This window comes from Centrocercus urophasianus, unplaced genomic scaffold (genome assembly GCF_019232065.1).
Source record: "Centrocercus urophasianus isolate 14NV4802_14NV808 unplaced genomic scaffold, USGS_Curo_1.0 seq_290, whole genome shotgun sequence".
Classification (NCBI taxonomy): domain Eukaryota; kingdom Metazoa; phylum Chordata; class Aves; order Galliformes; family Phasianidae; genus Centrocercus; species Centrocercus urophasianus.
In genome coordinates, this window is record NW_024884856.1 from 397 (window position 1) to 21,412 (window position 21,016).

Below are 21,016 nucleotides of genomic sequence, written 5' to 3' on the forward strand. Positions count from 1 at the left end.
TGGTGCAGGTGAAGTTGGGTCTCCATATGGGAAGGATGGTCTCCCAGCTGGGGCTGGTGGTAGTATAGCTGGTGTAAGGGACGCTGGCTCTTCCTATGGAAAAGATGGTCTCTCAGCAGCAGCTGGGTCAGGAGCCGCTCATTTTCCTTCAGGAGGCGAAGAAGTGATGGGATCTCACCATGGTCGGGATGCTATGCTGGGCAGAGCTCAAGGGTCTCTGGGTGGAGCAGGAGGAGCTGGCTTGTCCTCAGAAGGTGGGGGTGTTGGTGGCTCTGCCATACGAGGTGCTGGATCTGCACATGGGTCAGCTGGATCCAGGGCTGGGGAAAGCGGTGCTGGCAGACTGGGGGGCGATGGGAGCGAGTTGTACTCAGTCCATGGTAAAGAAGGTGTGGTTGGTGCTGTTGGAAAGGCTGGTGAATATGGGCTGGACTCACGTGCTGGCAAATCTCCATATGGTGAAGCTGGGCAGGGGACTGCCAGTGATTTGAGAGGATCAGAGCACAAAGGTTCATCCCATGACAGAGAATCACTTCCTGGTCAAGGTGATGCTAGGGCTGAGGCCAGGGATTTAGGACAGTCAGGCTCTCCTTACGACAGGGATTCCTCCTTTGGAGGTGCAGAGGGCAAATTCCACGATAAATTGTTCAGTGGGTGGAAGCCAGGTATTTCCAGTCAAAGTTCACAGGGTTCTGATCAGATGTCAGCCCTTCATGGTGGTCCTTCAGTAAGCCAGAGAAAACAGGGACCTGGCCTTGATATTAAAGCAGGTGATTTCTTGAAGAGTACAGAAAGTACAGAAAACAGAAGACGTCATCACCTGGATGATCTGAAAGGTATGTGTTTAATTCTGTGCCACTGATCTTTGCGTTTTGGTGCAAACAAGAACAAGCTCTGGGTCCTCCATTTCGGGTGGTGCAGCCCTTTATATTTGTAGAGACTGGGAGACATGAGGCTAGAGAACACTCAGGAGAGAAGAATGTTGTGTATGCAGCCATTTGAATGTTAACAGTGGCTGCACTAGCAAGATGACAGCATCAAAACCTGTAAAAATGAGAAAACTGATGTGTATGGTGGAGGGGCTGTACATGCCTAGTGGAACTGCAAGAAGCACACAAGAAGTGTATTGTACATCCAAGGACTGTATTGTATGCAGCCAACTAGAATGTCCTTCAGTGCAGCTGGCCAACATCATCATTAAAAAAAAACCACCACAACGTGTTATGCCTGAGGTAGATGTATTTAAAAATACCAAAACTGTCTTTTCTCCTCATTGCACTCTCTGTCAGTGCAACAGAATTAGCATCTCTTCAACATTCTCTTGTCTGAACTTTCAGCTCCACGCTCTCGTGTCAACAAGCAGTTAGCTGATGTCAGAGTCCTGAAAGGGGAACCAACTGAGCTGTCGTGTGCTGTCAATAGACATGACTTAACAGGAACCTGGTTTAAGGATGGGTTAAAGGTAAGTGTCCATTAGCCTGTTTTCTTCACTTGGTAATGCCCTGCTCTCTGACTTGACTTCTCATTGAGTATCATGTCAAGATGCCCATCCCTCTGCTCTGAGTATGGTCCTAGAAGGCCTCTGCAGGAGACTGTTTAAATATTCTGGTTAGAAACTCACCAAGATTTTTTTTTTCACCTTCCTGCTTCAAGACATTTCCATCCTTGCCTCCTTAGGAAGCTTTGGATTTTCCTTTGTGTTTTCCATTTGAGGGTTGGAACCAGATGACCTTTATGGTTCCTTCCACCCTAAGCCAATCTATGGTTCTTTTACATAGGTGGCGATGAAATGGGGCTTTTCTTTGTGCTGCAATCCTTTTTCTTTTCTTTGGTGTGTCAGAGAGATACACAAAAAATGAAGTAAAACCTTCAAATGATCTTCAGGCAGGCATAACACCAGAAGTACTCATTCAGATTAGTGCTTAGAATCAAGTGTAGGCATCATATTCTATATCCCAAAAGAACATTAAGCAACCCAGGTCAGACTGTGGGATCTGTGTGATGCTGTCAGAAGTTCCAAGGTGCCATCCTGGAGCCTGGACCAAAGTTTTAGCATTAAGAATAGAAAAAGAGGCTTTGGTGACAGTAGTATTTTAGGGGCAGAGGTACAATTAACGCTTCTGTTTATGGTAATGAAGTTTGATTCAAGCCTTTGTGGTGGTGAATTAGTCAGCAGGTACGTAATCCCAGGATAATATTGTAATGAAACGTGTATGACATTCATAAATGTTTCCTTTTTATTTTAATTTGAGTACTTGGGCTTTATCTTGTAGTTAACAAGCATGGAAGGAGTCACTTTGGAGAAGGAAGGTCTAGTCCACAAACTCATTATTAGCAAAGTAGAAGACATTCATGCTGGGAAGTATAGGTTTGAAGCTGGAGATATAAAAACTGAAGCTTCAATTTTTGTTGAAGGTGAGTCTGTTCAAACGACCCATGCTTTCAATGCAGAGTGCTGGCCTTGCAATGCTTGAAATGGGGCAGGTTCACTCAGGACCCATTGTTGGCTATTGGGATTTAATTGTAATTAGTATCTGGGAGATGTAACAAGCTGGTACATAAAAATATAACTGTGGAGCCTTCGTGCAAAGCTTCTCACTACTGATTTAAAGACTTGGTGGGTGCACATATTGCTTTACTAAACCAGGCTCTTCGTTCTTGTGCTGCTGATGAAAATTTGCTCCAGTGCGAAGGAGCAAATTGATGCCATAAATGCTATTTGAAAATTGTCCTGTAGCAAAGTGCACAGTGTGAAGCACTGAGTGTACAAATGAAGGTGAAGGTACATGCTTTTGCAGTGTCATGGACTGATTTGGATAAGCCCCCAGAGAACCAAATTAAACTATGTGGAATATATTTTGGAATGTATGTTTGGAATATAGAGCAGCAATGAACTGGGGAAAGTCCTTCCCTCCAAGGTTAGCCTCATCCTCTTTGATCTGCAGTTTTTAATGACCTTGCACTGTTGTTTTAGATCCTCCACAGGTGAACGAAATTCTCCTGAAAAACTTAATGAGTGTTCCTACTGTGGCCAAGGCAGGGGAGAAGGTTGTGATCAAGATCCCTTTTGAGGGCCGACTTCCAGTCAGAGCAATGTGGCTAAAGGACAAAATAGAACTGGGAGATGACTCAAGGATTCGTGTTGATAAAACAGACACCTTCACCATGCTGTCCATCTCCAATGCAGAGAGAAAGGACTGTGGGGATTACAAAGTCAGGCTGAAGAATGACAGTGGAATCCTGGATATTGACCTAAAGGTTGAGGTAATAGGTAAGATCTCCATCACATCTACGATGGCTTCCATCATAAGGCTGAGGGAGCAGAACCAGTACTTCTGGTCACAGCCTTGCTTAAGACTACCAGCTATTCCAGGGTGAACAAGGCTGTGTTTCCAATAGATCAAGATGCAGGCAGTGGTTGTTGACGTGCTACTTGCCCTTTAATGCGACACGTGTCTGGTTTCATTTTGGACAGCCTCATTAATTGAGTTTTGAACGCTGGGAGACTGTGGAAGGTAGGGCTATACACAGCAGGCAAATCTACAGACATAACATCAAGGTCAAATTCAATCCTGCCATAAATGTCTGTACTCTTAGTGCAATGCTTATGAGAACAGTCAGCCCGTGGAGCAAGGGCCTGGCTTCCTCCCTTGTTTATTAAAATTAGGAGAGACATTTAAAGAGACAGCTTAAGTGCCTGGATTTCAATCTGTGAGTAGGCATATGTACCATCAGAAACTGAGTCTGTGCTGGTGAGCGAGACTGTCTGCTCCAAGCCTGGGAATGCATCTGGATCTGGAACTAAGCTGCTTGTGTTTGTCTTTCAGACAAGCCACAGCGACCTGCAGGACCCCTGAAAATTGTAGAAAGCTCTGCAAATGATGTCACCATTCAGTGGAATCCCCCGAAAGATGATGGGGGCAAACCAGTACAAAACTATATTATTGAGAAACAGCAGATGGGGAGGAGCGACTGGGTGACTCTGGGAGAAACCCCCAGGAGCTGCACCACGTTCACTACCAGCAAAGTGGAACAGGACATGAGTTACTACTTCAGAGTGAGAGCTGTGAATGCAGAGGGAAGCAGCGATGCACTGGAATCAGATGAGGTGGTGACAATCAGCAAAGGTGAGGAATAACTTGTTGTGATGGTGTCCCAAAACCCTATGGGAAATTCATTATCAGAGTTTCACGTCAAGAAAACTGCTTGCGTTTTGGATGTTGCTACACATTTAAACCTGAGTCATGGTTGTGAATTGTTCACACAAATCTGGGCTTGGCAGTCATAGCCTGGGCTGCATAAAAAAGAGTGTGGTCAGTAGGTCAAGGGCAGCTCTGGGGCTCCCAGTGCTGGAGAGATGTGGACTTCTTAGAGTGGGTCCAGAGGAGGGCCATGAAAGTGATCAGAGTGGTCTCAGTCAGATTTTCAAAACACACCCACATAAATACATTGGAGAAACCTGGAAGAAATGATCCAGCAGGTGTATTTCCATATCTTTCACTAGAAGTATTCTAATAATAAACCATTGATGTCTTTCGTAGCTACACCTGGTGCCCCAGATCCTCCCGAGATCATCGGTGTCAGCAAAGACACCATCACAATATCCTGGAAAGCACCTCGGAAAACTGGGAGCTCCCGAATTTCGGGGTACATCGTTCAGAAACGCAAGATGGGCAGCATGACCTGGGTGCCAGTCAACAGTGTGCCCATAGCAGGTGGGTGGCTCACTCAAACCCTGGAACGAGTTTGAAAGGCTTGAAAAAAGGCTGAGAGCTCATCTGTGTTGAGATCAGAAGGTAACATGTGCTGTTATATCCATCAGGTGCAGGCTAGGCTCTTCTCTGATATAGAAGAGTTTAGGATTATCCTATAAGGAAAAGCAATGTTGTCCTGTCTGTAGCTTAATAGCTCTCAAAGAATATTTTCTTTGGAATAGCATACAATGAACGTGCCTCAGAAGTATGCATGCTCTAGGATAGGAGAAGACAAGGGAACTTGGGACTGCATTTGTACTGTACTCCTGAGGATTCAGTCTACTGTTCTGCATGGATTAAAAATACAACATTGTCTCACTGTTTTCTGCTTGGGGAACTGCTCACTCAAGCCAACGTTCTCATTTTCTGTCTGCAGACAAGAAGCTGAAAGTAACTGATCTCAAGAAGGGTCTGCAATATGAATTTTGTGTGGCAGCTGTCAACGCTTCTGGTATGGGAGATATCAGTGCACCATCACAAGCTGCCTTTGCTCGGGACTCCACAAGTAAGTGAACTGCCTCCATCCTTCTGTCTTGGGAGTACCTGAATGGAGACTGGGATGTTACTGGGGAGGCAGTGATTTCAGTGCTATGTAGAAGTATGTGAAGATAACAAATGGGCAATGTTCCATGGCTGAGTGTGCGCTGTCTGCACGAGACAGGAATGGAAGGATTTCCTGTGTGATGTTTAAGTCAGGATATGGTGGATGCCCTGTGCAGAGTGGAGATCCAATGCACTGCAAGAACGTTGGGGATCTCAGGAAGTGACTGAAAAGAGGGTACACGTGTACCAGAAAAACAGATTAAATGAAATTTCCCTTTTCAGAACCTCCAGGTAAAGTGAGGGACCTTAAGATGACCATCAGTGACAGCAGCAGTGTCACCTTGACCTGGAATGTACCTGAAGCAGAAGAGGGAAGTGGTGCGAAAGGCTACGACGTGGAGATGCGTTCTGCCAACAGCCTCAGCTGGACCAAATGCAACATTTTTCCTATAGAAACGACCACTTACAAAGTTAAAGGCCTGCAAGCCAAGGAGACATACTTCCTACGTGTGAGAGCCATCAATGACTGTGGCCCAGGAGAAGCCACAGAGCTTGAAGCTTTCACTGAAGTTGTTCGTCCCGTTGGTAAGTCTTCACATCAGCTTTTATTCCTCTTCAAGATCCCTCAAAGCACAAAGAATTTTTGAGAGCATCAAGAAGTGCTCTTAGTCCAGCTCCCCATAAGTGTCCATTGCAATTTCTTTTTGCATTCGTGTCATTTTACACAGAGGATCATCCGTATGAGGGGGTGAAGCATGCCATAGTTTTTTCCATGGCTGAGACATCAGATGTATGCAAACACTGTAGTGAACGTAGCTGAACATCCTTTCCTCTCATTTAATAAGAGTGCTAGGTAAAAAACAATAAAACATGAAAGGTGCAGTGATTAGCAAAGAACTCTGCTAGTGAATCAAGGAACTTTTTTTCTACTGTACTGCTGACTTTATCAACAGCCTGCAGACAAGCTGTTGGAAAGGCTAGCACATGCACCTGAGTTGTCAGCTGATGATTTTGTCATAACATAAAACTGTTTACAGTAATCACTGTCTTTTCCAGTTTTTCCCAGGTTCATAATAGACAAAACAGTGAAAAATTTCCTGCTTATAAAAGCAGGAAATGCCATTCGAGTGAATATTCCTTTTGAGGTAAGTTTTCAGATTGAAATCCTTTTTTTTTTTCCACGTGTACAAGACACTGGGCAAATCCTTTAATCTGCCTGTGCTGTGTATGCTTTCTGCATGAGGAAAACAGGAAAAAAGAATTCAGCTGTCACTCTTGACATTGGTGGTTTATGAGATTTATAGTCATTCAGTAACCCCAGCAAATAAAGTGCTTGGAATGCTCTCCATCCAACCATCTCAGAGTTACCACCATCTGGAACTGATCTCCAGCTCCCTCAGAAAGCCTTTGGGGGTAGCACTTCTAGCAACATTCTCTTGACTGCGTTTGTCTTCCTGCACAGCAGGGCATAAGTTGTCACTTACAGAAATCCAGTGTGCTGTGACTTAAGGTTGGAACAAAACAGGTGAAGTCTGGGATATCAGGAGGAGTGTGGAAGGTAAAGTGTGCGTACTGCTGACCCTGCTCCAACTCAGCTGCTCTTTTGGAATATAGAGCCCAGAGATGGAGAAATAGAAATAAGCACTTCAAGGACGTTTTTCTTTCTTTCAGAATCAAGCAAATGTTTTTTAAAGTAGAAAACTTTAACTACTGATGTCTGTTGTTTGTGATCTAGCAAACCTTGTTTGACAGCTGTACCTGTACTGAGAAACTCTTGAGCAGCTCTGTATCCAGGGCTCTTAGAGCCAATCTCTGATATTCCAATGCAACCCTTAGCTGTGTCATGTAGGTGTGCATTTTGATGAGGTAACAGAACAGTCATTTAGAGGCGAAGCACCTGTGCTGTAACCAGAGTTATTCTTCACAGGCACCTCCAAATTCTGTGTTGACCTGGTTAAAGGATGGAGCTTCTCTTCCAAGCCGTGCTAAAATAAGCACCCAGGATGGTTCCTCCCAGCTGCTGATTAAAGCAGCTGAGTTCACTGACAGTGGCATCTATACTGTTGAGCTCACGAGTGGGACAGGGAAAAGAGAAACATTCAGCTTCCAAGTTCAAGTTACGGGTAACTATCACCTGCATTTCTGTGTTTGTGTGCATAACAGACTTACAGGTGAATATGTGGTAGGCAGTGGACTGAGTTCAGCTCTCTTACCTTTATCCACAAGGGAAGGAGTCCCAGCAGTTTGGTCTAATGCAGCAGAAGCTCAGTTAGTAACAAACAAGCTTGTGCATCTGGAGAAGGAATCGAATTTTGTCCCATCTGATGACCAGGATGTCTCCCAAAAGCTCAATCATGAAATATGTGATGGACTTGAAGCTTTTAGGGTGCTGTGCTGCTTTCCCTGCATCATGTATTGCTTGTTTTCATCTGACAGATATCCCACAACCACCTGGACCTATTGAACTGAGAGAGAATGTGCCAAATATAGTGACAGTAACCTGGGAGCCGTCGACATCTGAGAAATGGGAAAGCAATCTCTACTACACAGTCATGAAACGCGAATCACAGAAGGGCGTGTGGCACGTGGTGGGTGACCTGATCTACACCAACAAGTTCACGTACACCAGTGTGATCCCAGGCAGGGATTACTACTTCAGGGTGGTGGCAAAAAATTACTTGGGATCCAGTCGTCCATCCGACACTGCGCAGCCTTGGAGAATTCGAAAACAAAAGGGTAAAATGCTTTTACAGATAGCCATCTGTGTGATGCTGTTGTTGTGCTGTGTTCCTTCTTTCTACCACACTGGAATAGGTCCCTCCTCCTGTAAGCATTTAGTTGCCCAAAATGAGAGTGCATAGAGAACACCCTGAGAAATTCCATTTTGGTAGGGAAGGATTATCCTTTCTCCATGGTTGTTGTTGCAGGCCTTTGTTTCCTCCCATGTCAGGTAATTTGTGATACTAATTCCCAGCAACATCTAGGGCTTGAATTTTGCAGAAACTAATGTTTGTGGCTGCAAGTTACACTCTGGCCTGTTTGAGAAGGAACAGCAATTACAATCCACAGGTGTGCTGCATCTCAGATGAGGAGGTGCAGGATGGCAGACGTTAATTGCCGTGCTTCTGATCTTTGCTCTGACTTCCATCCCCATGAAGCAGCGCCTGAGTGATTGTGTGCAATGTTGTACGAGGCTTTTTTCCTTCTCCCACCAGCTGACGTTCAACTCAGACCACAGAGGTACAAGGGAGTAAATCAGAACCAGCCGCCAAGGTTCCTCGTCCCCCTGAAGCCTCACGTGGTGATCCCTGGCACCGAGTGCCGCATGAGCTGTGCGGTTGGAGGCCACCCACCCCCCAAAATCACGTGGTACAAAGATGGCAGAGACCTCTCCAACAATCCTTCCTACTTTGGCACAAACAACTTTGGTGTCTGCTCCCTGGTGATCTTCGGTGCTTCCAAGGCTGATGAAGGTGACTACATGGTTGAAGCCACCAATGTTTTGGGCCGTGCTTTCAGCAAAGCCTCCCTCATTATTAAAGGTAACGGTCTTTAAGCATCCCTTTCTTTCATCGTGTGGTGTCAAGGTAAACGTGATTGTGTCAGGACGCCTTAAAAATAGTAGCCATACAGGTGTATGTATTGATAGGAGCAGTATCCTGAGATGCAGAATGTGTCTGGACTGCTTTATGGAACTTTTAATTAACCTACAGAGTGGTCAAAGTGAAACAGAAATGGAAAGGCAAATGTGGAGAAAGAAAAATACTTGATTTCCTCATGAGTGCAGCAGTTTGGATTGACATTGAGCAAATCTTTTAGGAATAAATATCCAGACTTCATTTAATAAGGTAGAATCTATGTTAGATTTCTCTACAGTGAAGGAGATGCGGGACAGAAGACTTGGGTGGTAGGAAGGTGAAACAGAGAGAGAGAAGCTGGGGTTGGTTGACCAAAGGCAATGAGAAGAGAAGAGTGACTCTAAGTTGGCCAGAGTCAACGAGGGTCCTGGTGTGGGTGCAGAATGAGCGTCGTTGGCCGAGGGACGCGTGGGGAATGGACTTATGGACACATTTCATGGGCATTTCACTCTGTTCATCATGAAATATCCTTCAGTTTGAGACATGTTTCTGTATGTAGGTCAGGATGCTTTGGTGAGATTGTATGAATGGAGAAATGGGTCAGATAAATCCTTTCTCAGACGCTGGTCCTTTTGACCCTCCAACATTTGAGGATTATGCCTGTCAGCCCGTTCCCCTGCTGAGTTGCTTCTCTTCCTCTTACTTTCAGACTCCTGCCTGTGACAGGACCTTCCTGAAACCTCCTCTGCACTCCAGTGTGAACAAGGTTTTCTCTGAGCACTGGCCCTGCACAAAGGCTACGTGTCTGTTTTCAGATGTGCAATATAGTCTGAGTGCTTTTTCAGATCCAGTAGTTGCATTTTGAACAGGATGCTGCATCGTAGTCAAAACGGTGGGGAAAAGCTTTGGGAATTGTGTGATCCTGATTTTCTTCTACGACCTTTAAAATACAAATGAGAAGCTTCCGAAACTCAGAAGATGAGAGGGAAAAACAATTGGCCAAAATGAGACTTTGCATGGAGAAGACAGGTGTGAGACCGTTCTGCCTCACCTCTCACTGCTCGGGCTGCTGGCTTTATCTGTGTAAGAGCAATTCTCAGACAGGGCAACATGAGCCTGTGCTACTGGCAGTGAAAGTGGGTGGACAAGAATGAATGGAAATCTACACCCAGTTGTATCTGCGTGAGCAGATCAGCTACAAAAAAGGATGTAGCAGTGCTGAGCTGCCACATTCACGTCACCTTTGAAACGTAGCTGTCCCTGCCCCGTGGCATCCCTAGAGTATTATTGCTTAATGCTAAAAGAGGTTAAAAATCTTTCATGTTTGACCAGAAGTACGAAGTACAACCAAAGGTCCTCTGCTATGGCTGGAGGATTCCATCACTGAATGGAGAATGAGACTGGAAAGCCAAAACGTGCTGGTGACCACACAGTGCCTTGGAGCTTTGGCACCACAACGGTTTCCGTGACAGCATCTCAGAGAATAGGAGAGTCTTAAAGCCACTGGGTCCTCAGACAGCCAGTCCAACATTTATATGGGGCTGAAATGTTTTTTGGTTATATTTTGTACAATGTTGTACAGATGTAGGAACAGCAGATCGTTACATTAAACAGTTGTTCAGTAAAATTACAGTGTTTCAGTGTAAAATGTGTTTGTTTTTGGGAAAGAGGCCCAGCCGCTTCTGAATGCTAATCCAGCTGCATTAGAACAGCATTTTCACGTTCAATGCCTGTATATTTCTTGCAAAGCTGAGTGATAAACACCAGCGAGGTCTCACTAGCTTTGGATTTACTGGCGCTGATGAGATACTGTAGGACTGAGCAGTGAATGTGTGGCATTACATTTGCTATTCTTGGCTGGCACCTGCAGCAGTCACGCAGTTGCTGGCATAGCAGAGAGGAATCGTGTTGCTCAGGCAGCGCTGCTAAAACCCTCCTGCATTCCTTGTGCTGCTCATTTGCTGTTGGCTTCACACGAGGATCTCATGCTGTGGTCCCTGTGGGCTGGCAAACCACTCCTGGCACCTTGATGGGGCTGAACGCGTGCTGCTGTTTGGTGACATCTAGAGAAATCACTACAACCCGTTCTGCAGCCCTTCTGCTGTCGCTCTTTGCAGCAGGGCTGTGACTTTGGGAGATGGTAGCTGCGGAGCTGAGCAAAATCTGGCCACTCCTCGTGCTGGGAAAAGGTTGTTACAATCTGTGGTCCAGGTTCTTCGGGGCTTTGTGTTGCCTGGGGCAGAGTGGGGCTGCTGGGGTGGCACTGCTTTATGTGACAGAAGATCCTGTTAGGGCAGAAAGCAAGTCCTGGGGTAGGGCTGGAGCCACAGCTGCCATCTTCTGTACCTCGTGCCCTGGGGGTGGGCAGGGAGCAGCAGCTGTTGGAGTGGCCTCTGTGCTCCTCTGCACAGCTGGTCCCATCCCTCCATCTCCAGGGAGAGGAGCTGTAGGACTGCAGAGCCCTCCAGGGCTGCCGTGCAGAGAGGGATTTCCAACCCTGGGGGTGTTTGCAATTCCATCTCCAGAAGCGCGGGACGCTTCAAGCCCTGCTACCCACCATAAGGATAAGAGCTGCCACTGGCACGTCTTAGCAGTTGTTGGAAGACTGAACACCTCCTTCCTGGATGATGAAGACGGCACCAAGTTGGAACTTATCTGCCTGAGGGTAGGAGGGTCCTACAGGGGCATCTGGATGCGCTGAGGCCAGTGGGATGAACTCCAGCAAAACCCAGCGCTGGGTCCTGTGCTTTGGTGACAACGACCCCATGCATTGCTGTGGGCTGGCAGCCCAAGGGGTCACAGTTAGCAGAGCCAAAAGGCCAGCACTGAAATGGAAGAACCAAAGTGACCAGAAGGTCAGCAGCCTGCTATGGCTGACACCTGCCTTCCCTGAGCCTCACTGGTGCTGCTGGCTCCTCCTCACCCTCAGCAGCCACAGCCTTCTCCAGCAGGTGCACATTTACATGACAGACCCAGAGGCACTGACCTGGGAAGTTCTGTTACCCTGCGACTGACATTTCCTCCTATTTGCTTGCTCCCATGCAAGCAAAGCTGCTCTGTAGCCCAAACCTTAGGTCTGAGCGATGCCAGCCCCTCCATGTGCCCCACATGGTGGTTTCAGGAGCTGCTGGCTTGTGCAGATCTTCCTTTTCAGTGCTGGCAGCTTGGCACTTCTCCCCACCTTGTCTGTGCCTGCAGTCCCTTGGTGAGGACAGGCATTGCCCACTGCTTTTCTCTGCCCACTGCTGCTTTTCTCAGCCGTTCACAACCCTGCAAGAAAAAAAACAAAACAGCATTCCCTGCTCTCTTTCCTCTCATCTTCCAAATCTCTGGCAGCAGCAGCCAGCAGGGCCCTCCATCCCTGATACAGGCCAGCAGCGGGCTGTGCTTGTTCTGCTTCCTCGGGCTGCTGCCTGCCATGCTGTGCCTGCAGCCAGTCCTCAGCCCTGCTGTGGCACATCCTGGCCTCGTTCTCTCCCATTGCATGGTGAGCAGATGAAAGCCAAGCGGGAAGCATAATTTATAGGTAGCTTGAAACTGAGTTTTGGCAGGGCAAAACACGCCAAAAGATGAAGCAATTCCTCTGGAGCCGCGCTCATACTGGTTATCAAATGATGCTTGAAAGGCTCAGTAATGCAAGAGGAGAATTGAGTTGCTCAATTCCAGCAGAGGATAAACTCTATGACGGACACGTGTTTGGGAGCAGGAGCTGATAGCTTGCTTTTGAAAACTCGTCTGGCAAGGCAAATCACAGCTTAATGTCTGGGTCCCGAGGTTGGAGGAGCTGCAGAGCACCTGTGCACACGCACATGCCTCGGCAGGGCTGCTCCACCTCCTCCCGCCCTGCTGGGAGGCTGCCCTCGCCGCCTTAAAGACAACCAAACACGAACAAGCTTTGCACCGGTGACCCCGAGATCCCGTGGGCTGCCTGCAGCTGCTGCGGCATCCTCAAGGCTGCGCAGTCCGTGGGTGTGCAGCATGGACCGGGAGCCTGCTTTGCCTCTTCTGTGCTGGTGTTGGACTGTGGGTGCCTGGAGCATCCCTGCCTGTGCTCCTTTCGGCCATGAAGCGCCGCAGTCCTGGCTCTGTGCTGCCGTAGGGCTGCAGGGCAGCAGAGGAGCTCAGACAGCGAGCTTCAGCTGCCTGCAGGGGGAAACTGCCAGGAGGTGAGGCGTCCAGTAGAGCTGTCCAGAAAAACTGCATTAAAGCCCATGAAGGTTCTGATTTTGTTTCATTTTATCCTGACTGACATCAGAGGTTACAAATTCTTCAGGGCTGCTGCTAGTTAATAACACCTGGAACATCCTTTCTGCTTTTCTACATCAAACATTTGTATAAAACATCAGACTGTTTTTGTTACAAGAGGAAGATGAGGCACTTTGATCTACAGAGGGAAGGTAAGGGGTTTTGTTTTTTTTCCAGCCATTCCTAAGCAGCAGAGCAGTCCTTAATGATTTAATTTTAATAAAATTAGCTGTGTATTTCAACCTCAGCAGTTACCGGGTCTTTAAAGAACAGAGAAACTGCTTTTTGGTGTTACAGAAGTGGTGAACCCAGCTTGCAGCCTTGCTCACACTGCAGATCTCCGTCCTTCAGTTTTGCAGGAAGGGTGAAGAAATGTTATAAAGCCCAGCAGCAGCCACATCCAGCTGCCATCCTGCCTGTTCTCCAGATGATGTGGCTGATTTTGTAGCTAAAGCCACCATGTGTGGCAGCTTGGCTGCACAGTGTTCATCTCAGGCCATTCTATGCCTCCATGACTTCTCCAAGGCCCTCTCACTTCCATGGGTAAGAACAAGTGACGCTGTACAGAAGCTGAAGCAGAAGCAGCTCTGACTGAAAAAGCCTTTATGATGAGAAAGGTGCAGCCCTGGGATCACAGCATCCCCATCCTCCAAGAGATCCAAACCTCCGCTGGGCACAGGCTGGAGCGGCCTGGCTGCCATTGGGGTGAGCCCTGCTTTGAACGCAGGGATGGACCAGGACCCTCAGAAGTCCCTTCCAACCTAAAACCTTCCGTGATTTTCCCCCCTGGACAGCAGGGACACACACAGCCGTGAGGCAGCTCAGCACATCCAACCAAGCCTTGACAAAGGAGGTTGCCCTGGGCAGTGACGTACAGGTTTGGGCAACACAGGAGATGGATGGAGCAGTCACAAAGCCCACAGCTTTCTCCACGCCTATTGTGCAGGGATGCTCCTGCACAGGCATCTTGGTTCACTGTCACAGGGAGGAGCTGTGCTGTGCCACGCTCCAGGGCTGTGGGTGCCACGTATCACAGAATATCACATCTCCCACCTCCTCCTCCCATCTTTTGTACTGATACCCATGAGCTGCCCGCATGCCCAGCTGCACACTGCCTTCAAAAATCTGCTGTCCCTGTTTAGTCTGCAAGGGGACGTGGAAATACCTGCCCAAAGCTCAGCTCACTGAGGGCTCTTCATGGAAAGCAGACGCAGTGAAGTGTGACATGTGGATCAGCCTCGAGTCTTGTCTCAAGATGAGCTCCCTTCCGATCAGTAGCACTGTAGGTTTCACTGTTAAGAGAAGCAGTCTCTTTAAATAATAACGTGAGCAGCACAACTCACACACATCTTCTGCTTGCTGCTCGTTCACAGCAGTTTTTATTTAACGGGTTTCAGGATTGATTTAGACACAGGGTTGAGCTTCTGGGGTCATCCACCTCATCCTTCAGGGTCATTGCCACGCAGATCCCATCCCATGGATGTCAATAACATCCCGTGGTGTCTGAGCTCTCTCCGCATCCCTTCCCCACGCCGTGTCCCCGTGCCCCAGCCCACCATCGGTGCCCTCTGTGCCACAGACACGTGGCCACGCACAACCCCTGGGCAGTGCTCACCGCCCTCCTCCGCTCCCCGTCGCACCCCGGGTCCACCCCCCACTTCAAAGAGCTGGGTGACGCTGGGACCTGTTGCTAAATCATTACACAAGCTGTCCTGCCAGGTTTCCTCCCCCACCAGAAACGCAAAGGATTTCACAACCGCGTGGAATCGAGCGCATCCTCGCGCCATCGACGCGCACACTTCCCTGCCTAAATTTGGCCCTGTCATCTCTGTTCCTTCCCTGGTGGGAACAAACTCTCCCTTCCCTGCAGCATTTCTGAGCTGGGGCAGCTCGCTGTGAGCGCGGGGAGCTGAGGAGTGCGGGGATCTGCCTGGGTTGAGATGGCTGTCGGCCTCCCTGCCAGGCTCTCCAGCTGCAGAGGCACTCCCAGCTGTTGGCTGCACTGCATTTCTGGGGCTGAGCACCTCGCCTGTGAAGAAAGGCTGAAGGAGTCGGGCTTGTTCAGCCTGGAGAAGGGAAACCTCTGGGGAGACCTCACTGCGGCTTTGCAGGACCTGAAGGGAGCTTATAAACAGGGGCAGAGCGACAGTCTGATAGTGGTAGGAAATGGGGAGATGGTTTTAAACTGAAAGAGGGCAGATTTAGATTTGATGCTGGAAGGAAATTCTTTGTGGCATAAGCTTCCCAGAAAAGCTGTGGGTGCCAGGCTGTGCAGTGCCCTGGGCAGTCCAAGCTGGTGGGGGCACAGAGCTCATGGCAGGGATTGGCACTGAGGGACTTTAAGGTCCCTTCCAACCCAACCATTCGATGCTTCCACAAATTCTGGCAGCGTCACCTCCAGACACGGTGCCCCAGCCCTCCCTCCAGCCAATCCTGGGGCATCTGGCAGGACCTGAGCTGACTGCTTTTACAGGGCACCATCCAGGCTGCACTCGTGCACCCCACAGAGCCTCTGGAACGCACTCCTATGTTGTCTCAGGGGTTGGCTTCAAGGCAGTCTGGGCTCTTCTCATTTCCACACCCCAGACACAACCAAACACTGTCCCATGCTTTTTGTTTGGGCTGCAGGTGACCAGAACAACAATGAGCTTTGCAAGAAGGGTCCCAGATGTTATGCTACAGTGTGAAGCATTTCCCTCCCAGTGCCTCTCCTTCACCCTGAGCTGTGCACTGCCTGGCAGAGGGAATGGGAGAGAGGCAGCAGGAGATGGGCAGCACCTCAACCAGTTTGGTGGAGGCTCCTCGGATGAGGTGGGGACACAGGGAGATGAAAGCTGGGTGGACGCAGCAACCTGACAGCCTGATCCTCAAGGGGAGCTCAAAGCTTCTTCCGTCTCCATCATCACCATCATCATCATCATCATCATCCCCTCCCAGACGCCTCCTTGGTGCCTGCCCTGCCCCAACAGCTCGATGCTCGCTGACCAAGGCATGGTCAGAATTGTGAGATTGTTGCTCATCAGAGGTGAGGGCTGGGATGGAATGGTTTGGTAGAGGAAGGCCAGGTTAGGGAGGGGCAGAAGGAACAAGGAATATCCTCAGCCTCGATAGCGATGAGTGAGAGCACCTGCAGTTTCTGCACAGAGCATCAGGAGTGGCCTCCAGCTCACAGACATCCTGCTCTGTGTGTCCCCTTGTGTGAACTGTGTGTGCCACGTGCCATGAGCAGGGCAGCAAAAGCAGCAACCCAGGAGCCTGGGCCCATGGAGATACAGCTGGCAGCGAGGGCTGGGAGCAGAGCCTGGGATGCAGGAGGGAAGGATGGGAGAGGTCTGGGAGAGCCGTATGGGAAGGGGAGCTGAGGGACCCCACAGCTCTGTGCAGCCCCTTCATATAGGATGGTACAGACAGAGGGAACTGGATCTGCCAAGGTTAATTCCTGTGAGGGCAAAACAATTCACCACAAAAGCAGTGAAGCAGAGAAGCAGTGGGAGCTCCACCAGAGCTCAGCTGGGTAAAGTTTGGAGCAACACAGCTGGTGCTGCTTTGGGCTGAGGGTCGGCTCCTCTGTGTTAATTACTCCATCCATCTGTCACAACACACCTGAACCAAGCATTGATTTTGTTCCCAGCCGCTTTATCTTCACTGCACAAAGCTTTCTGCGCTGCTCTCTGTCAGCTGTCCTGCCTTTCTATGGAGGACTTTTCCTTCCCTTTACCACATAAGCTCCCATCCATGCTGATAGGTTTGCTAAGGGCACTGTCAGCATCTCATCCACCACCCAGAAAACAGCGCGGTGCCACGTGTGCAAGAAGCACCTTCTGATGCCCCAGGAGGGGAGAACCTTCCACAAGGGGCCGAGCGAAACTGAGGCTTTGAGCATGAGGAGAGCAGGTTTTCCTCCGGGAGGAAGGGAAACCGGGGTCCTCGCCGGGCTCGGGGAATCTCAGCATTTTGCTGGGAAATGCGCCGCATCCCCGGCTCTGCTCCGTCCTCCCTTCCGCTGAGCACCGCCGGGCAGCGGCCGAGCGAGGAGCTGCGATGCACAGCAGGGCTGCCCATCGGGGGCGGCTGCGTCGCCCCGGCGGATCTTGCAGCCATCTGCAGGAACCTTCCGCTCAGGAGCGCCTGACAAGTTGGAACAGAAAGCCCCGCACCGCTCTGGGAGCAGCATTGGGCCAGCGAGCGCTTTGATTGCGATCAGCCAGCTGGCAGGAATCCCAGGCACTCGCACAAAAATGCTTTGAAGCGGCCAGATGCACAAAGGTGTGTCCCTGCGAGCGTGTGGGGCGCGGAGCCGTGATTCACGGCATCGCCATGCGGCGCTCGGGGTGCGCACACGCAGCGCTGAAGGGCCGCGTCCCCCCCTCCCCCCCCGCTCCCCATCTGCCTGTTTTGGGGTTGAACTTTCCAACGTTCTGCCCGTCGCTCCCCAATCCCGGCTCGGGTTTTCTTTCCTTCTCGGCCTCCCCGTACCGCCGCGGTGCCTGCGAGCTCCAGACAGGGAGGCAGACAGGGAACGCGCTCCAGGCGCTTGCAGAGTAAGCTGCGCTGCACCGGGCTTGCTGGGATGACACTCACCGTGCCCTGCTAAGTAAGCATCCCCGGCCCGTGATTCAGAGCAGAAGCAACACAGAGGAGCAGCAAACTCCTTTATTTAAGTACCTTTTGCTCTTTCAGAGTCGGGTTTGGGATCTCTTGCAGAATCCTGGGAGATTCCCTCCCTTGGGCTAAACAATGCAAACTCACCCTGAAGAAACCATTGTTTCTTGAAAGCCTCTGTAAGCTCCCGTGCCTGCCCCGGCCATGCAGCCCAGCTCAGCAGTTCGGGCGGGTTATGAAACAGGGCAGATGCCGGAGCAGCATTTCTATTATCCACCAGCAAATGATGGGATGCTGTAACCGCTCTGCTCTTCCGTGCAGGGATGGGGTGAGGGCTGCTCCTCGCCGAGGGGGAAATGACATTACAGGTTTGCAAGAGCTGGGCACTTTGTTTGTGCAGAAGCCACCTGACGCTGACAGCCTGTCATTGATTTGCGAAAGCATCGATAAGAAGCTTTCAGGAGAAAGAAGTGGGGCACAGGAAAGCAACAACGCTCAGCTTTTGCTTTGCTGTTCTTTATCCAGAGAGGGAGCACAGCGGACACAGCAGAAAGTCCTTCTTGTGTTGCTTGGGCACTGTGGCCTTGGGCACAGTCTAAGACCATGGCTGTGTGACAGAGCTCGTCCCTTGGGTGAGGTGTTGGGACCCTGGGGAACCAGCAATGATTCAACTCCAGGTGCTCTTGTTCTGAGTCTCAGTGAGGGATCCAGCATCTGTGAGCTGACAGCACCAGGCCTCTGGGTGCTGTTCCCTCAAGTGATGACTGTTGGAGTTTTCTTTAGTGAGAAAACCCCATGGCACAGGAATCTGCTCCTCCTGCCCCTGTCCTGTGCTGAGGGGTCCCAAGAAGCCTCAGCTCCACGTGTCTTCCCCTTGGCCTCCCTCCTCTATCATTGCCCATGGCTGGGCAGGAGCACTGTCAGCACTGCTGTGACCTGAAATCTCACCAACTTTAAGGGGTTTGAGTTTCTGCATAGGACTCCACAGCAATGAGAAACCTCTCAGAGCCAAAACTCAATGTGTGACTCCTCATCTTGCTGCATCCTTTCGTATTCTTCTTGCAAAAAGTCCTCACTTCCTAAATGCTACCCCAAGCCGCTTGCATAGATGGCCCCAGTGCTTTGCCTGGGGGCTGTCCTGACTCATCCATGGGGGAAAGCCAGGCTGTAAGGCAGTCACTGCCAATGGCGTGACCCCTGTTGGGAAGGGGTCTCATCCCATCGGCTGGCTGCGGGGGTCCACAAAATCCCCATTAGGCACAGTGCAGATCCTGGGATCTGGAGGCTGGGTTTGCAGCTGTGCAGATAGAGGATGAAGAGGTGGACAGACAAAGTTGGGAGCATCACCCAGATCCCCAATGGAACAGGGCATGGAGTGCAGCACTGCTCCCCTGACCCTCAGTGCTGCCTCCCAGCACGGCCATCCGCACTCCCTCAGCACTGGGGCACCATTTCAACCCAACTTGCACCCAGGGGATGAAACGCCACGAGCAAGCAGTGTGGGAGACCCTCCAGCCCACCACTCCGCACCCACCCAGCAGCACCCACCCCTCTGCCATCCTCACTCCCTTTTTCCTCCAGGACTCCCCCATCCTGGAGGGCAGAGCTGGGGGTGAGGGCAGCAGAGCCGTGTGCCCTGCAGGGCCGCGAGCGGCGGCGGCGGGGAGCGTGTGGGTGTGTGCAGGCAGGGCTGTATATCCAGTCTGGCAGAGGGTGTGCCTGCTCACACGGCGGGGAGCAGAGCTGGGAGAAGGAGCCCTGAGACACGCTGGGCTTGGGGACGTATGGCAAGGAGGGGTTCGGGAGATTAACCCCAAAAAGAGACCCGGTCGCTGTGGCATTGCGTGGTGCGCGTGGTCAGGTGCAGAGCAGCTCCCCGTCCCCTGCGGTTTGCAGCCATGCTTCACTCTCCGCTGAAAACGGCGTTGGCATATGAGTGCTTCCAAGACCAGGCCAGCTCCACGCTGGCCCTGCCCTCGGATCACAAGCTGAAAACGAAGGGCACGGGAAAGCAGCGGGTCCAGGAGCAGGTGATGATGACGGTGAAGCGGCAGAAGCAGAAGTCGTCGGTGTCATCGAGCGTGGGACACTCCAACAGAGGTACCATCCCCTCTGGGGTCAGGGCAGCTGCTGTGGCTGCTTCTGCTGTGAGCTTCTGTGGGTTTTGGTTTGTGGGGGACAGAGCGGTTCGTGTCTCTCGTGGCGTACCCCCATGACCCCCACGGCTGGGAGATGCGGGGGTCTGTTGCATGGGATGGAGGATCTGCGGTGTGCGGATGGGTGCAGTGCCACAGCACAGTGGGGCTGAACTGCTCTTGTCCCCATGGCTCTGGGACATGTTGGTACACTGCTCCTATCCTTGTTCTTCCCAGCTTCAAAGCTGGAGCAGCCGCCTACAGCTCTGCTCCTCTGCAAGCATCCTGTCCTGCAGCTTCACCCCTCCTGTGTGCAGCCAGAGCTCCCAGCATCGCAGCAATGCCTGCACACAGGACACAGACCTGCGCTTGGGATGTGCCTCCAGAGCTCCCGGTGTGTCCCCGTTTGAAGGCTGGCAGCGGTGCAGTGGGGATGCTCTGCAGTCCCCTCTGTTCTGAGATGGGCAAGGCGGGGTGCAGGCACCGTGCAATTGCTCCACCTCTGTGCACAGGGCTTGTGTGAGTGCTCAGCTGTGTCCTGGAACCAGGTTTCCTACAGGAACACCTTTCTCCATGTCTCAAAGCTTGGCAAAGGATTTTTTTCACTGTTCTCATATCAGGAGAAAGCTAATTTGGAGGGCAGCCCAACTTCCACCAGTCAAGAGCTGCAAACTCAGGTGGGCGCAGCAGCCACAACAAAAATCCCCCCTGACTCGGAGCTGCTTTCACCAGCGGCTGCGGTGAGCTCACTGCTCCAGCTGGGGCAATGGGAAGAGCAAAGCCTGGGGCCTTGGGGTACAGATGGCAGCTGGAGCCGAGTCCTTCAGCTCTCCCAGAACATGGGGATGTGTTTGCAGAAAATCCAGGTGAGCTGGCGATGACAAGTTGGCAGCAGGAGGATCAGGAGGCAGAACCCAGCACTGGGGGACAGGTTTGCCAAGGCAATGTTCCCATAGGAGCCCTCCTGGATGCATGCATTGTGCTTGCAGAGATAGAGGGGATGGGGAAGCTCTGCAGGACATCTCCTGCTGCTGCTGTCCATGTGAGGAAGGCCAGGAGGCAGAGGGGGATTGTTCTGCTCGGAGAGGAACCCAGGTGAAAACTCTGGGAAAGAAATAAAGCAAAGCAAATTCCCAAGCTGCCCCATCTTTACTCAACA

General features: G+C 50.7%; 2 protein-coding genes across 2 annotated transcripts in view; both read left to right on the forward strand.

Moving 5' to 3' along the window:
- Positions 1 to 10,464, forward strand: part of IGFN1 (immunoglobulin like and fibronectin type III domain containing 1) — a gene marked incomplete at its 5' end in the record, with an annotated part of 10,857 nt that extends 393 nt beyond the window's left edge. The window contains 13 exon segments of the mRNA XM_042828313.1: positions 1 to 836; positions 1,338 to 1,462; positions 2,274 to 2,415; positions 2,975 to 3,271; positions 3,828 to 4,127; positions 4,542 to 4,715; positions 5,131 to 5,259; positions 5,580 to 5,882; positions 6,354 to 6,442; positions 7,225 to 7,420; positions 7,734 to 8,033; positions 8,513 to 8,839; positions 9,585 to 10,464. The exon segment at positions 1 to 836 is cut by the window's left edge and continues 12 nt beyond it. Coding sequence (XP_042684247.1) covers positions 1 to 836; positions 1,338 to 1,462; positions 2,274 to 2,415; positions 2,975 to 3,271; positions 3,828 to 4,127; positions 4,542 to 4,715; positions 5,131 to 5,259; positions 5,580 to 5,882; positions 6,354 to 6,442; positions 7,225 to 7,420; positions 7,734 to 8,033; positions 8,513 to 8,839; positions 9,585 to 9,598 — 3,232 coding nt within the window.
- Positions 10,465 to 19,546: 9,082 nt separating this feature from the next.
- Positions 19,547 to 21,016, forward strand: part of PKP1 (plakophilin 1) — a 33,129-nt gene continuing 31,659 nt past the window's right edge. The window contains exon 1 of the mRNA XM_042828315.1: positions 19,547 to 19,822. Within this exon, the coding sequence (XP_042684249.1) occupies positions 19,621 to 19,822 (202 nt within the window). The 5' untranslated portion in view covers positions 19,547 to 19,620. The remainder of the gene's footprint in view (positions 19,823 to 21,016) is intronic.